The 14049-nt window shown below is 36.9% G+C and overlaps 1 protein-coding gene across 1 annotated transcript in view; it reads left to right on the top strand.

Annotated features, from left to right (window-relative positions):
• The window catches only part of SMURF2 (SMAD specific E3 ubiquitin protein ligase 2), a 168316-nt gene that overhangs the window by 40799 nt on the left and 113468 nt on the right, over positions 1–14049 (top strand). The window contains exon 2 of the mRNA XM_021000766.2: positions 3052–3090. Coding sequence (XP_020856425.1) covers positions 3052–3090 — 39 coding nt within the window. The remainder of the gene's footprint in view (positions 1–3051; positions 3091–14049) is intronic.

Raw genomic sequence — 14049 nt, 5'->3', positions numbered from 1 at the left:
GTTGTTCTCCCTCTGTTTCATTTGAATCTGCATTGTCTGAAGTCTTATCTCTGTTGATCACTTCTGCTGAATCTTTTGTCTCAGATTTGCCTTTATCCTTAGGGGACAGAGCACTTAGTTCTGCCACATTAAGGGGAAGCTCAGGTCAGTGTCTGTAAACTTTGTGGATCCTTAGGGTAGAAAGATGGTTGTTTCCATCTCACTTGAAGCTTTCCATGCATCCCTTGCATAGTTGCCCTAGGACAAGGGTGGGGAACCTGTGACCTCGAGGCCACAGATTCCTTGCTGGACCACTCAGATCCTCAGGTTCTGGTGCCTAGGGTTTCTTGGTTGAAGCATTCAACCTGTGGGGCTTTGAAGGATTCCTAACCCTACACTTCCTTCAGTTTGTCTTCTCTGCCTGGGCCCCTCTCCTTGGTGCATGCAAGCCTCTCTTGGTGCCCCCATTTGCTGACCTAGGCCAGATGAAGGCACTTACTGTAGTTTCATCCTTTTTCTGGAATATTTGTGTGGAAATTGAGGTGTCTTATTCCTCATTTTGCCATTTTGACTGCAACTCCTGGACCAATAAAAAAGATATACTAAATAGTACCTTTTATTAAATAAATTATGAGTCCTTTCAAGAGTGATAAATTTGGCATTCTGGTATAGACAACATCAACTAAACATAAAATTATAGCCACCATTTTCAACGTGAAGAATTTAGTTCAAGATTAATATTAGACCAGAAAACATGTTTTTTGATGATAGTGTGGAATAAGTGGAAAAGAATAGAAGTCTTTGGAATTAGAAGCACTGTGTCAGCTCTTACACTTATCAGGGGTTTAATTCTTGTTAAGATACAACCTGAGCTTTAGTTTTCTTATTCTGTAAAACAGGCATAGTTATCTATTATGTCAAAAAAAGGAAGTGAATATAGAGAATGTGGAGTGAATATAGTGAATATAGAGCAATAACTTTGTAATCAAGAAGATCTGAATTCAAGTTGTGCTTCTGACATAAACCACCAATGTAACCAGGAACAGGTCACTTATTCTCTTAATTTCCCCCAGGCAACTCAGTAAACCAAAAAACATTGATTAACTGCTTACTGTGTGCAGCTATTGCTAAATGCTGAAGAGAGAAAGACATAAACTAAACAGACCTTGCCCTGAAGGAGCTTATAGTCTATGGGAGGAAACATGCACCTTAAAAATATGTACCCATATGTCCAAAATATATGGAAAACATGAAGTAATTATGTTGGAGGAAGTGAGAGTACTAACAGCTGGAAGGATCAGGAAAGCCCTTTTGAGATATAATACATCCCTTCTTAAACTCACAGTGGGTCCGCAAGAGGGTGACTGCTGCTCCTCTTAAGGATTCTAGGCGAGGCTATACTTCTGTAATTTCTCAGCCTCCACTAGTATGCTTATCAGCAATCAGCCAGTATGCTTCATTAAACCAAATACATTCCCCTCAATCAAAATGTTTTCCCCCAAACTTGGAGGGTGCACCTTCTCCCGCAATGACAATTTCCTAGTTAAATATGTTCAAACTTAACTTATAACAATGTTAAAACATATATAGGGAACATGTGTCGTAATTCAAAACACCTCCTACTGGAAGTCCTTTCTTGAGTCTGTATCTGGTTCTCATCTCCACTAAAAGGGGGTCAGTATTCCTTAAATCTGCCTCTTCTCTCTAGTGACTGACTCTTTCTTTGCAACTATCTGAACTCAGTGTGTGTCTCAGTTCCTACTGAGATGCATCTTGGTTGGAGTGAGGAAGGAAATTCGAAAGTCATACTCTCTTTCTACACCAGAAAGAACAATTCTCTTTCTACCCCAAAAAGAGCAGTTCTCTTTCAGGAGCCTTCTTCCAGTCTGGTTCCAGTTCCCAAATTGTCAAATTCTGAACTTGTTGTTTGGGATATTCCATTTTCTTCCCTCCAAGTCGTTGCACAAACATTAGATTTTACATTTATTATGTCTGTTGAAGTTCATTTTGTTCGGTTAGGTTCACTGTTCCTGGACTGTTCATCTTTTTGGGTCCTGACTCTGTCATTCAGCTTGTTAGTTATCCTTCTTAGTTTTTTACTATCTCCAAATTTTTTTACATTTGCCATTTATGGCTTTTAACAACATATAAGGCCAAGCACAGAATACTCTCCCCAACCCCCAACTCTGTTGCAGACATCTTTCCAAATTGATATTGGCCCCTTTAGGTTTCAGTGGTTTCAATATAAAATCAATTTCAAATCTACCTAACAACAGTTTTAATGTCTACTTATATTTTGTCCTCCATGTTGGAGTGGACTCTCTCTTCACTTCCACCTTTTAGAATTTTTATTTTTCCAAACTTTGCTTAAGTGCCACCTTTTCTTCATATTTCCAGTTGCTGGAGCCTATTCTCCCCCCACCCCCCATTTACTATTGATTTATTTTGTATATATTTGTACATACTTGTGTGCATACTTTCTTCTCTTATAGAACATAAATTCCTGAGGGAAGGGGCTGTTTCATTTTTGTCTTTGTAACCCTAGTACCTACCACAGTGCCTGGCACGTAATGATTGATTTAAAGGGAAAAAAAAGCAACCTACCTCACAGTGTTGTGATGAAAGCATCTATTAACATTAAGCCTTAAAATGTTGCAAAAATGTGCTATAACTTTAAAATGACTTTGTATTTTATGAGAAATTACAGAGAACAGGTAAAGTAATATTGCTGTCTTGAGTATATGTACTTGTTTTCCCCTGAAGAATTGGTTTTCTATTAAGCAGCTTGTCCTTTCCACAAAACAGCCTGAATTTTGAATCTTGTATAGAAGACAACAGATTGTGAAGTTACTTATTTTCAATTATTATTGAAATTACTGTTAAAGTTGTATCCTCTGGCTCAGTTATTTTTATTTTTCTGTTCTTTAAGACCATATTTCATGTATTTTTTGTAGCTGATGTTTTAAGGATATTCAGTCTTCTGTCATAGCAGTATATTAACTGGGACTTTTGAGATTTCTTGAAACTTTATTCTTTTAATTTTTTAAAATGTATTTCTTGTTTCTTTTACAGTACTCTGTGCAAAAAACTTGGTGAAAAAGGATTTTTTCAGTAAGTAAGATAAAAATATCACTAATTTTTGTATTTTGAAGTTCGATTTTTTTTGCATATTATGATGTGTTTTCAGAATCATTTGTATATTTTTTCAGTGTTAGGAGTATTTTGTGAATTTTAAACTTTTAAATGTATTTAGTAGTTTTTTTGTGGTTTTTTAAGTCTTTCTTCTCCACTGCCAAAATAATGACATGTTATACATTATTCTTTGGATGTTTAAAAAGTTAAGTACATAGTATTTGTCTTTGGGGTTTAAAAAAACGCTTTGAAAGATGTATTGATTTCTCAAAGTATATGCTTTTTCTATTGAAGATTGAAAACTTTTCTACACTCTTCCTGTCCTGTGTAATTGTTGTCCTTGTTTTCTTACAAGCTTTGTATCTAAAAAAAAATATCTTTGTATCTTTTCACTGAAAACCCATCCCCTCTTCTGAACTTCCATATTTTTGTGGAGGTTGCTGTCATGCTTCTGCTCTCTCCCCCTTTTCTCCTCTCCCCCTCTCCCCAATCTTGGATTCATTGTTGACTCTTTACTCACTCTCACCTAATGTGTCCATTCATTTGCCATGTCTCATCAATTCTACTGTTGCAGCATCTTTTGCGTCTGTCCCCCCCCCCCCTTTTTTGACCATTCACATGACCACCTTAGTTCAGGTCCTCATCAAGTCTCACCTGGACAATTATAGCCTTCTGATGGGGTCTTACTGCTCCCAAATATCCTTACTCTGCAATCTACCTTCCACAAAGTAGTCAGTGGTATTTCTGAAACATGAGTCTGACCATTTCACTCCCTTGTTAAGGAAGCTGCAGTGGTTCTCTATTACCTTTATGATCAAGTATAAACTCTTTCTGTTTGGTATTTAAAGTTTTTAGCCACTTAGCTCCAGACAATCTTTGCTAACATTACACTCCTTCATGCACTGTGTTCCAGTCAAATTAGTTGCCTTATTGTTCTTCCAACATGTCATTCAAGATCCTCTGTGTCTTTGTACAGTTTGTGTGGTTCTGTCTTCCCTCCCATGCTTGGAATGTTATCCTTTTTTCCTTCTCCTAGAATCCCTAGCTTCCCTTAAAGTTCAGCTCAAGTGCCATCTACATAAGTCTTTTCCTGCTACGTCTCCCTACCCCCAAATTGCTACTGTCTTAATCTCCTGAAATTACCTTGCTTTACATGTGTGGTGTAGTGGATAGAGAGCTATCTTTAAAGCTAGGACAATTAGGGTTCAAGTCCTGCTTTTGAATCATGCTGTTTTCTGTTACTTAAAATCTCAGTGGTCTCAATTCCAAAACTCAGAGAAGATGCTGACCTGCATTAGAGGGATTTTCCTTACTTGGGTGGTCCCTATAATATTAAATCACAGTTCTAGTCCCTATCCCTACTTCGTTTATATTTTGTACATACTTCTATGTTCATGTTGTACCCCCCTATAGAATATAAGTTCCTTAAGGACTACTGTTTTATTTTTGTCTTTGTTTTTTGTTTTTGAATCTCCAACACCTAGTATAGGGCGTAGGCACACATAATAGGCACTTAATAAATACTTGCTGAATGAGTGCCTTTCTCTGATTCTGTAGTACTTCTGTTTTCGTCACATTAGCTATTTTATTCATTTTTTGTTTCTCCCAACAGTTTTTCAAAAAGCATTTTTTTCAGTCTTTAGCTTCCCTTGCCATCTTCAACTTATTCTGTGCTATAATACACCTGATCCTGTTGCTACAGGACTGTACCATATTTCTTTATTCATCATTCAGCTTCACTTACCTGTTTTGCTTCCATCTTTTACACGTCTTAGAAATGTGAGTTGGTCAGTCAATTCCCTTTATATCCATGTCATTCTCTTTAGACAGCTCCTTCTTTGCATTTTTTTTCTGTGTGCAGTTGATCTTTCTTAGTTCAGACTGTGTCACCTCCCCCCCAACCATCTTCTTTTAATACACTCTAGAGCCCTCTGTGACCTCTAGGATCAAATATAAAATCCTCTGGCTTTTAAAGACCTTTATAACTTTATAACTTTGTCTCCTTTCTACCTTTCCAGTCTTCTTATGCCTTCTTCCTTTTCCCCACTTACCTAGCCCCAAATGTGGGATCCAGTGACACTAGTCTCTTTGCTGTTGATTGAACCAGACTTAATCTATTTCCTGACTTGATATTTTCCTGGCTGTCTCCCATGCCTCGAACTCTACAATCATCTCTACCTCTTATCTTCTCTGGCTTTCTTCATGTCTCAGCTGAAGGCCCACCTAAAAGCAAGAAGTTTTTCTAGCCTTCCTTAATCTTAATATTTTCCCTCTAAGATTATTTCTAATTTATCCCATATATTTCCTGTTTGACCACAGTTGTTTGCATGGTATTCATTAGACTATGATGTCCTTGAGAGTAGAGAATATTTTTTTGCTTTTTTTTCGCCTCTGGTGCTTAGCAGTGTCTGACATCTAATAGGCACTTAATAGATGTTTGTTGACTTGACTTTTTTAGAATTTATCTTGAGAGCTTTGTATCCCTGCTGGGAGGCTGACTTCCCACATAGGCTCTCATGCATTAAAATTCTACCTATATTTTCCCTAAATCCTTAGAAATGTGCTTTCTTTGAGCCTGGGCTGTGTGTGTCAATCTGTGCTTGGCTTCCTTCTCCTTTATTATAGAATCTAAGATGGGAGTGGTCATTTTCTCCCCAGATTACCATTATTTCTACCCTATAAACTAGTGTTTGTTGAGAAAGAGAGAGAGAGGAGAATATAATATCTTCACATAAGAGAGGTGTGGTGGGGGACTACTGGTACAGGCTATTGTGTACATGTTTTTGTCACCAAGGACGATTCAGTTCTGAAGGGTAGATGGAAACTAACTATGATATAAAGACAGAAAGTGTCAATAAAAGGTAGTGTTTGGAAAACAAATTAATAGTAAAAGATTAAAAAAAAAGCCATCAAAATAAAAACTTATAGCCCCAGGATTTAGCATATTTCAAAATACCATATGGAAAACAAGAAAGGTTAAGCAAAGGAGGCAAATATGACTTTTCATAGGTATTATTAAATTTGGTAGGATGATATTTATAACTGGAATGAAAAGGCATGCCTTATTAAAAATATCAAGATAGGACAAGGAAGGAGAGTGGGGAAGCATTACATACAGTATTAATATACATTCACATGGGGAAATCCAGGGTCAGAATTGATGGCGGCAGAAACAGAAAATGATATTGTTATAAAATTATGTCAAATATTATGTCTCCAGGCCAGGCTTGTGATCTGTTCCCCAGGCTCCTTAATTTACCCTTTCTGTCTAGTAGGCTGTAGTATGTATTGATAACATTATTTCTATTTCTGTTTCTATTTATCTTCTCTCAAATTGTTATCTACTGTGTTTCATTCTTCTAGTTACTCGATTTCTTCACATGACTGTGTCTTAACATGCAATTGTTCTCCATTCCTTTACCTCTACTTTTTTCTTTTTTTTAAAAATAAGACCTGCCCTTATTTGAAACCTGCCTTTCAAGAGTCGTATTCCAGTTATTGATATTATCCCACTAAATCTTACTGAAACCTATAAAGTCAAAGTTGGCCTCCTTTGCTTAGGATCCCTTGCTTATAATTTATACTTTGTGCCTTTCTGGAGGTATTAAACTTGAGTCCATGGGTTTTATTGCTGGCTCTTTTCTTGAAACTTTTGTACTATGAATTAAAAAAGTTTTTTTTTGTGGATGTCTTTTCTCTTAATATCACGGTTAGTCCCTCCTCTCTTATTGAATGCTTTTGTGACAAAGAAAAATAATTAGGCAAGAACATGTGATGAAAACTTTTCTGACACTATATATGATTTTCTCTCTTAATAGTCTTTTACCTGCTATGTGGGAAGAGCTGTGTTTTGCTCTCTATTTTCCATTGTCACATAATATGTGGAGTGCTGGACCTGGAGTTAGGAAGACTTAAATTTGAATCCTGCCTCAGATACTTTGTGACTTTGGGCGTTTCCTTTAACCTCTTTCAGCCTTAGTTTCATTACTGGTAAGATGGGATTAATACAAGCACCTTCCTCATAGGGTGAGACTCAAATGAGATGATGTACATACAACATTTTGTGAATCTTAACATGCTATACATATGTCTCCAAGAGTTCCTTGGTTTTTCAGTTACTCACTCTTATTGGTATTTCTGTTACTTCAACTTCCTTTTCATCATTATAGTCACAGTGTATGTTCTTTGTTTTGCTCGCTTCATTCTGTGTCAATTTATACAAATCTTTCCAAGTTTCTCTGAATTCCACATATTCATATTTTTTTTTCTGCACAATAATACTCTGTTACATTCACATGCTACAGTTCTTTTTAACCCTTCCCTAGTTGATGGAAATCTACTTTGTTTCCAGTTCTTTGCTACAACAAACAATGCTTCTATGAATATTTTGTTATATTACCAGATTTTTGGTTTTGTCTTTCACTTCCTGTGTGTATGTGCCTAGTAGTGGGATTGTTGGATCAAAGGATATGGACAATTTACTTACTTTTCATGTGTAATTCCAAATTGAAATCCTAAAAGTTGTATCAATTAATAATTTGCCCATCTGTTGCCTATATGATGGAACATCACTGTGTTTGTCTTCCTGAAGCTTCTTCATTATTCATTATCACCATATTTTGTCATCTTTGTCAATTTGCATGGAAGAAGGGGTGAAACTTTAAGTTTTGTTTTTCTCTTGCTATTTAGAGTTTTGAAGCATGTTTTCATATGATCATATGATCATTTGCAAAAAGTAATTTGCAAATCTTTTGAAAGCTGTTTATGTTATTTGACCACTCTAATATTGGAGACTGGCTCTTGATGTTTTATATTTACTTCATTTCCCCATATATTGAGTATATTTCATTATATTCCTTATCTGTCAGCCTTTTATTCAATGTAAATATTTTTTCCATGTCTGTGTGAGAGTTTTATTTAATGCAGATATTTTCTCCACTCTGGTCTTTTAAGTCTGTCTTCATTTATTTTATTTTTACTAAAGCCTTTTAATTTTAGGTAGCTAAAATCATCTGTTTTATCTTCTTTGATGTCCTCCATCCTTTGTTTGGTTAAGGATTCTTCCTCTAGCTGCATTTGTGAAAGGTACCATTCCTATTCTGATTTTTTAAAAAATGATTAGACATTTTATATACAAGTCACTTTCATTCTGAGTTTATTGTGGTTCGATATATTATACCAGTCTGAATCTGATTTCTGCCAAATTTCTTTCTAGTTTTCCTAGGGGTTCTTATCAAGAAGAAAGTCTTTCCTCATTAATTTGTGTTCTTGGGCTCATTAGAAACTGAGCTACAGTTGTTGCTTGCCCTTTTTTTTTTCTTTTCTGTGAATTTCTTCTGCTTTTCTTCTTCCTGCTTTGTGGCTATTCTTTATTACCTAGCTTGTCAAAGCTACATATGCAGTTTTCTTTTTTTGGGAAAAGCCTCATCTTTTATGAAGCTGCAAGTGTTAAATGTTCCATATTTCTCTCTGTCACACTCATCTACTGTAAAGTCAGGGTTCTCCTTTGGCTCTTCAGATTCTTTTTCTTCATTGGTTTTTCATTGAAGTCCTTTAAATTTTTTTTCCAAAGGGCCCCTTCATTGTCCCAGATAATTTGGTGAATGGAAAATTGTTCCTCTAACTCCTCTTCTCTCTTCTAAGAGGGAAGCCTTGATTTGAGCATGCATTAAATCCGTTGCAATGGCAGAAGTAGAAGCATGTCACATTCTTATACAATACCTGCCCATACTTTCTGGAAGTAAGAGTCTCAGTTCTTGGTTTTTCTTGTCAGGTTCTCTTGGAAAAGTGCTATAGCAAAAGTACTTTTTGAGGAGGGGAGAGGCCTTTGACTTGGTATTGTCTTTCTCATCCTTACCTGACAGCCAGCAACCCGCCCCCTTTCCCCACTAACTTCTTCCCTTGTTTTATCCATTTATTTTACTTAACTTCTTTTTCTTCCTTCTCCTGGAGTTGTTTTTCTTCTCCAGCGTCTTGACTCTTTCCATATTTCCTCATACCTTCTTCACAGTACCAAAGCCATCTGAATCTCCTTTGTAGTTCTTGTGCATGATCCTGCTAGACCAACATCTTCCCTCCTAAGCTGGAAATAGAGCATATTCAGAGGCCTTATGCTATTGTGGAAAGTCATACAATGTGTTTTCACTTAAATACAAAATAGAAAGCAGAGTACTCTAGTGGAAAGTCATTCGATTTGAATTTAGAGGAACTGCTTTCAATCACAACTTTGCTTCTTGTTCCCTTTTTGATGTTTAGCAGTCACTTAAATTCTAGACTCATTTTCATAATCTGTAAAAAGAGGGAATTGGACTAGATATTTTCTAAATTTCCATAATCTGATGAAATTATAAATAGAGATTTATTGGGCTTATAATTAAAAGTTCTATGAAACTGTTTAGAACTATTTATAAAGAGTGAACCAATGTGATTTTAAATAAAATTTAAGAACTTGGCTTTAAGAGTAAGAAGCAATTCATAAGCTCTTAAGCTGTTAAAAAAAATCTGTAACTCCTTCCATTTTATATCTTTTTTTGAGGGATGGGGGTTAGGAGGACGGAATAGGATCTAGGTTTAGGTTTAACTTGAACCCTTATTAACTTTACAAATAAATGGCTGTCTCCCGAGCCTGGAATTCTTTTCCTTCTCACCTTCATGTCTTGGCTTCTCTGGCCTCCTTCAGGTTCTAGTTAAAATCATACCTCTTCTCTCTTCTAAGAGAGAAGCCTTGATTTGAGCATGCATTAAATCCGTTGCAATGGCAGAAATAGAAGCATGTCACATTCTTATACAATACCTGCCCATACTTTCTGGAGCAAAGCTTTCTGCAAAAAGCCTTTTTTGATCCCCCTTAATGCTAATACCTTCCCTCTCAGATTAGTTATATCTTATTTATACATAGTCGTTTTCATATTGTATTCTCCCCTCTCACCTTAGATTTGGAGCTCCTTGAGAGTGTGGACTATTTTTTTGGGGGAGGGGTGTTAGGCAGTGGGGTTAAGTGACTTGCCCAGGGTCACACAGCTAGTGTTATGTGTCTGAGGCCAGATTTGAACTCAGGTCCTCTTGACTTCAAGGCTGGAGCTCTATCCACTGTGCCACCTAGCTGCCCCTGCATGGATTGTTTTTTACTTTTCTTTGTATTCATAGCACTTAGCATAGTGCATAACAAATGCTTATTGACTTGCTTGATTTGTTGAAGTATACATGTTTTTAGAAATAATAATTTCTAATTCTATTAAAAAACAAATTAAATTAGAATTTTTAATGTGATTCAAATCAGAGGCAAGCTGCAGCATGTGTATGTCTAACAAATCATGACATATATTGAATTTTCTGGGTCAATTCCAATTCTAAAAAAAAAAGTGTACTTTTAGTGAGATTTTTTTTCAGAAGAAATGTGTTTTTCAAACAGTGTCTTCCAATCTTTGATTTAGAAAACAGTCTTTAGTATGAGTCCCGGTTCCTTCTGAAATTCCTTTTCTTTTCCTTATACTATTGATTTGCTATTTACTTACCTCTCTTTCCCCTCTGCTGGAAGATTCTTAGGTTTTTCTGTCCCTCTCAAATGCCAGGTCCCTACTTTGAGGCAACTGGGTGGCACAATGCATAGAGCACTGGTCCTGGAGTCAGGAAGATCTGAGTTCAAATTTGGCCTTACACATGTACTAGCAGTCTGACTTTGGAAAGCTTACTTCCCCTCTCCTTGTCCCAGTTTCCTCAGCTGTAAACTGAAGATAATAACAGTACCTACTTTGCAGGGTGGTTGTAAGAATCAGATGAAATAGTTGTAAAGTGATTATTAACACAGTGTCTGGCGCATTGCAGGCACTGTAAAATATTTCTCTCCTCTGCTTGGCCCCCACCCCCTCAGCCCTACCTCTTTTCCTCCTCATGCTATTTGAGTGCCAGTTCAGAGTAAGGTCAAAAGTGGCAAGGAGAGAGAAGGAATAGGGGGAAGCAAACCACTTGGTTACCTCATTTCTTCCTTTCTATCCTCCCTCTTTCCTGAAACACACATATTGCTGCTGTTCCTTAGCCTCAGTAGTAGTGGTATTTTCATAACTCCAGCCCCTGACCAATCTTCTTCCTCATCTCAGAACCTTAGCCTTAGCTCCTTCATGAAATGTCCTGGCCAGTCGATGCTGTTTCTTAGTTGAAACATACGTGAGTCACAGAGTAGTCCCCTTTGTTTTATCATAAGGTCATAGGTTTAGTGTTAGAAAGGGACCTTAGGGGGCAGCTAGGTGGTGTAGTGGATAGAGCACCAGCCCTGAAGTCAGGAGGACCTGAGGTCAAATCTGGCGTCAGACCAAACACTTGACACTTACTAGCTATGTGACCCTGGGCAAGTCACTTAACCCCAATTGCAAAAAAAAAAAGACCTTAGAAGTTGACTATTACAACCATGTCATTTTACAGATATGGAAGATATGAAGCCCACAAAGATTCAGTGACTTGCCCAAGGATGCTCTTCCTGGTACTGGTCTTATTTCTTAATCTACCAAGTTTATTAATGCGTTAATCTTCAGAGTACTTATGAGATGTGCTGTGCTGTGTTTACTTATCTATTTCAGTGCATATGGGGAGGGAGCACTAGTAAAGGGGGTTGAGAAAATCTCAGGAGTATGGATGTAGGATTACCTTATTTTGCGTAATACATATGTTTTGGGGAAATTTGCATAAATCAATTTTTTGATAATATCCAAAACATTTACTAAAAGTAAGGGAGAATAATACAGGAAACCTTCAGAGGTTTTTGTAAAGCAACTAAAAAGTTGACATTTATATACAGCATTTAGAAATATGTGTATACATGTTACACATAGAATGAAAGCTCCTTGAAAGCAGGAACTCTTCCTTTTTTTCCCAATTTCTCTGGCTTTGCACAGTGTCTGCTGAGTAGTAGGTGCTACCTGCTCTGTGCAGTAGTTAATGTTAACATTATTATTCTTATTCTTCAGTTGAATAATTTGAAGCACAGAGCATTTAAGTGACTTGCCATTGTTGCTCAGCCAGTAAATATCATAACTGAACTCCACTTAGATCTTCTGATTCTAAGACTGGTATACTTTCCACTAGAAAGTGTTTGCAACATAAACAATTTATACTTAACTTTATCTGTTTAAAGTTCTAAATTTTTAAGATAATTTCTTAAATTGGAGTGTACCTGTGTTAAAAATTTTTTGCCTTTTTAAGAGGAAGGGCACGAGCATTTATTAAGCACCTAATATGTGTCAGACATGCTAAGCGCTTTATAGATACCATCTCATTTTAATGCAACAGTTCTGTGAGGCAGGTGCTGTTCTTATTCCCATTTTTGTAGTAAAGGAAACTGAAGCAGACAGGTTAAGTGACTTGCCCAGAGTCACACAGCTAATAAGTATATGAATTCAGATTGGAGCTTGGGTCTTGCTGACTTCAGCCCAGCCCTCTATCCACTGTGCCACATAGCTGCTCACAGGATATATTAAGTATCCATGACTGTGTGTTACATGTACAATGTAAACTCCTCGAGGGCAAGGATGCTTTCATTTTTTTTTCTATTTCTTTAATGCTAGCACAGTGCCTGGTAGGTAGTAAGTGGGCTCTTAATCTATACTTCTCTTCTACTCTGTGAAATAGGTAATGTTAAATATTATTATTCCAGTTTTTAACTGAAGAAACAGAAGCACAGAGCAGTTAAGTGGCTGTTTTTGTCTAGACTTTTAGGAAGTGCTGTATGGATCATTTTAATTTTTCTTATGTTTATAATTTTGTATAGTCTTAGCAAGTCTCTAACTTATTATTTTACATATGAGTAAATGAGATTTTAAATATATTTTAAACAGATTCATTTAAGATTAAATACAGATTTTAGCTGATGAGGTATAGCCTTGCTATTGACCATTGCTGTACTTTCCAGCTGATCTGGGAGAAGAATGCAGGTAGCTCCTGAATCTGGTACTGAAAGGTGAGCCACAGAGCTGTGTATGCCCTCTGTGATGGAATGTATTCTCCAAACAGAATGCTTCTGTTGCTGTTCCTTTGGTCTGCCATCATCTGGTTGAATAATGGGGATTTCTCTTCCAAAGACTAGGCTTCTGAATGTATAACCTTGACTCTTAAAATTCTTAGGTATTATAATGTGTATTTCAGTGTGGCATACAGTGTCATTCTGTACTCTAAGATTCCTTTTCAATTTAGCAAAATAGTTTGTACACTTTAAGATAACTGAGAAGATTAAGTAAATTAAAGGCAGTCATACCTTGTTGCACATTAGCTTGTGACAGTTTAGAGCACCACTTGGGTCACTTTCAGGCCCTCCCTATTTCCCTCTTAGTCCAGTTCCTGTTGTAATCTGGACCTTTGGGCTTTTGCCTTTTAGTTCAGTGCCTGCTACTCAGGCTTCAGTCATTAGCCTACTTGATTCTAAAAAAGCAAGGCCTTTTTCTTTTTACTTTCCTAATTGTTCTTCCTGTCTCAAATCTCTTCCGCCCTCCAATCCATTCTTCATATTCTGTTGCCAGATAGTTTTTGTTAAACTCAGATCTGACCATGTCATTCCCCTGCTCATTGTACTTCAGTGGTTCCTTAGTGCCAGTTGGATAAAATATAAGCTATGCTGGCTTTTAAAGCATGGCCCTAATTTCTAGCTTCATTATATATTTCTTCCCTTCCTTCTTTCTATAGCCCATTCAAACTGGCCTTCTTGGTGTTCTTTTCCACATATCTTCCCTCTGTGCCTTTCCACTGGCTCCCTCCTGTGCCTGGAATACACTTCTCACATTCATCTCATAAAATCCTTCACTTCCCTTTTAGATACAGCTCTCTACATGAAGCCTCACCTGATTCCACCCCTCCCCAAAACTTCCAGTAATTCCTCCCCCTCCCTCCCCCCCACCACTACCTTGTATCTCTTTGTATTTATTTTGCATATATTTATGCATGAACATATTATTT

Source organism: Phascolarctos cinereus, unplaced genomic scaffold, assembly GCF_003287225.1.
Source record: "Phascolarctos cinereus isolate Bilbo 61053 unplaced genomic scaffold, phaCin_HiC Scaffold_5;HRSCAF=322, whole genome shotgun sequence".
Classification (NCBI taxonomy): domain Eukaryota; kingdom Metazoa; phylum Chordata; class Mammalia; order Diprotodontia; family Phascolarctidae; genus Phascolarctos; species Phascolarctos cinereus.
The sequence above is the reverse complement of the archived record's forward strand: the minus strand, read 5'-3'. Positions and strand labels throughout refer to the sequence as shown.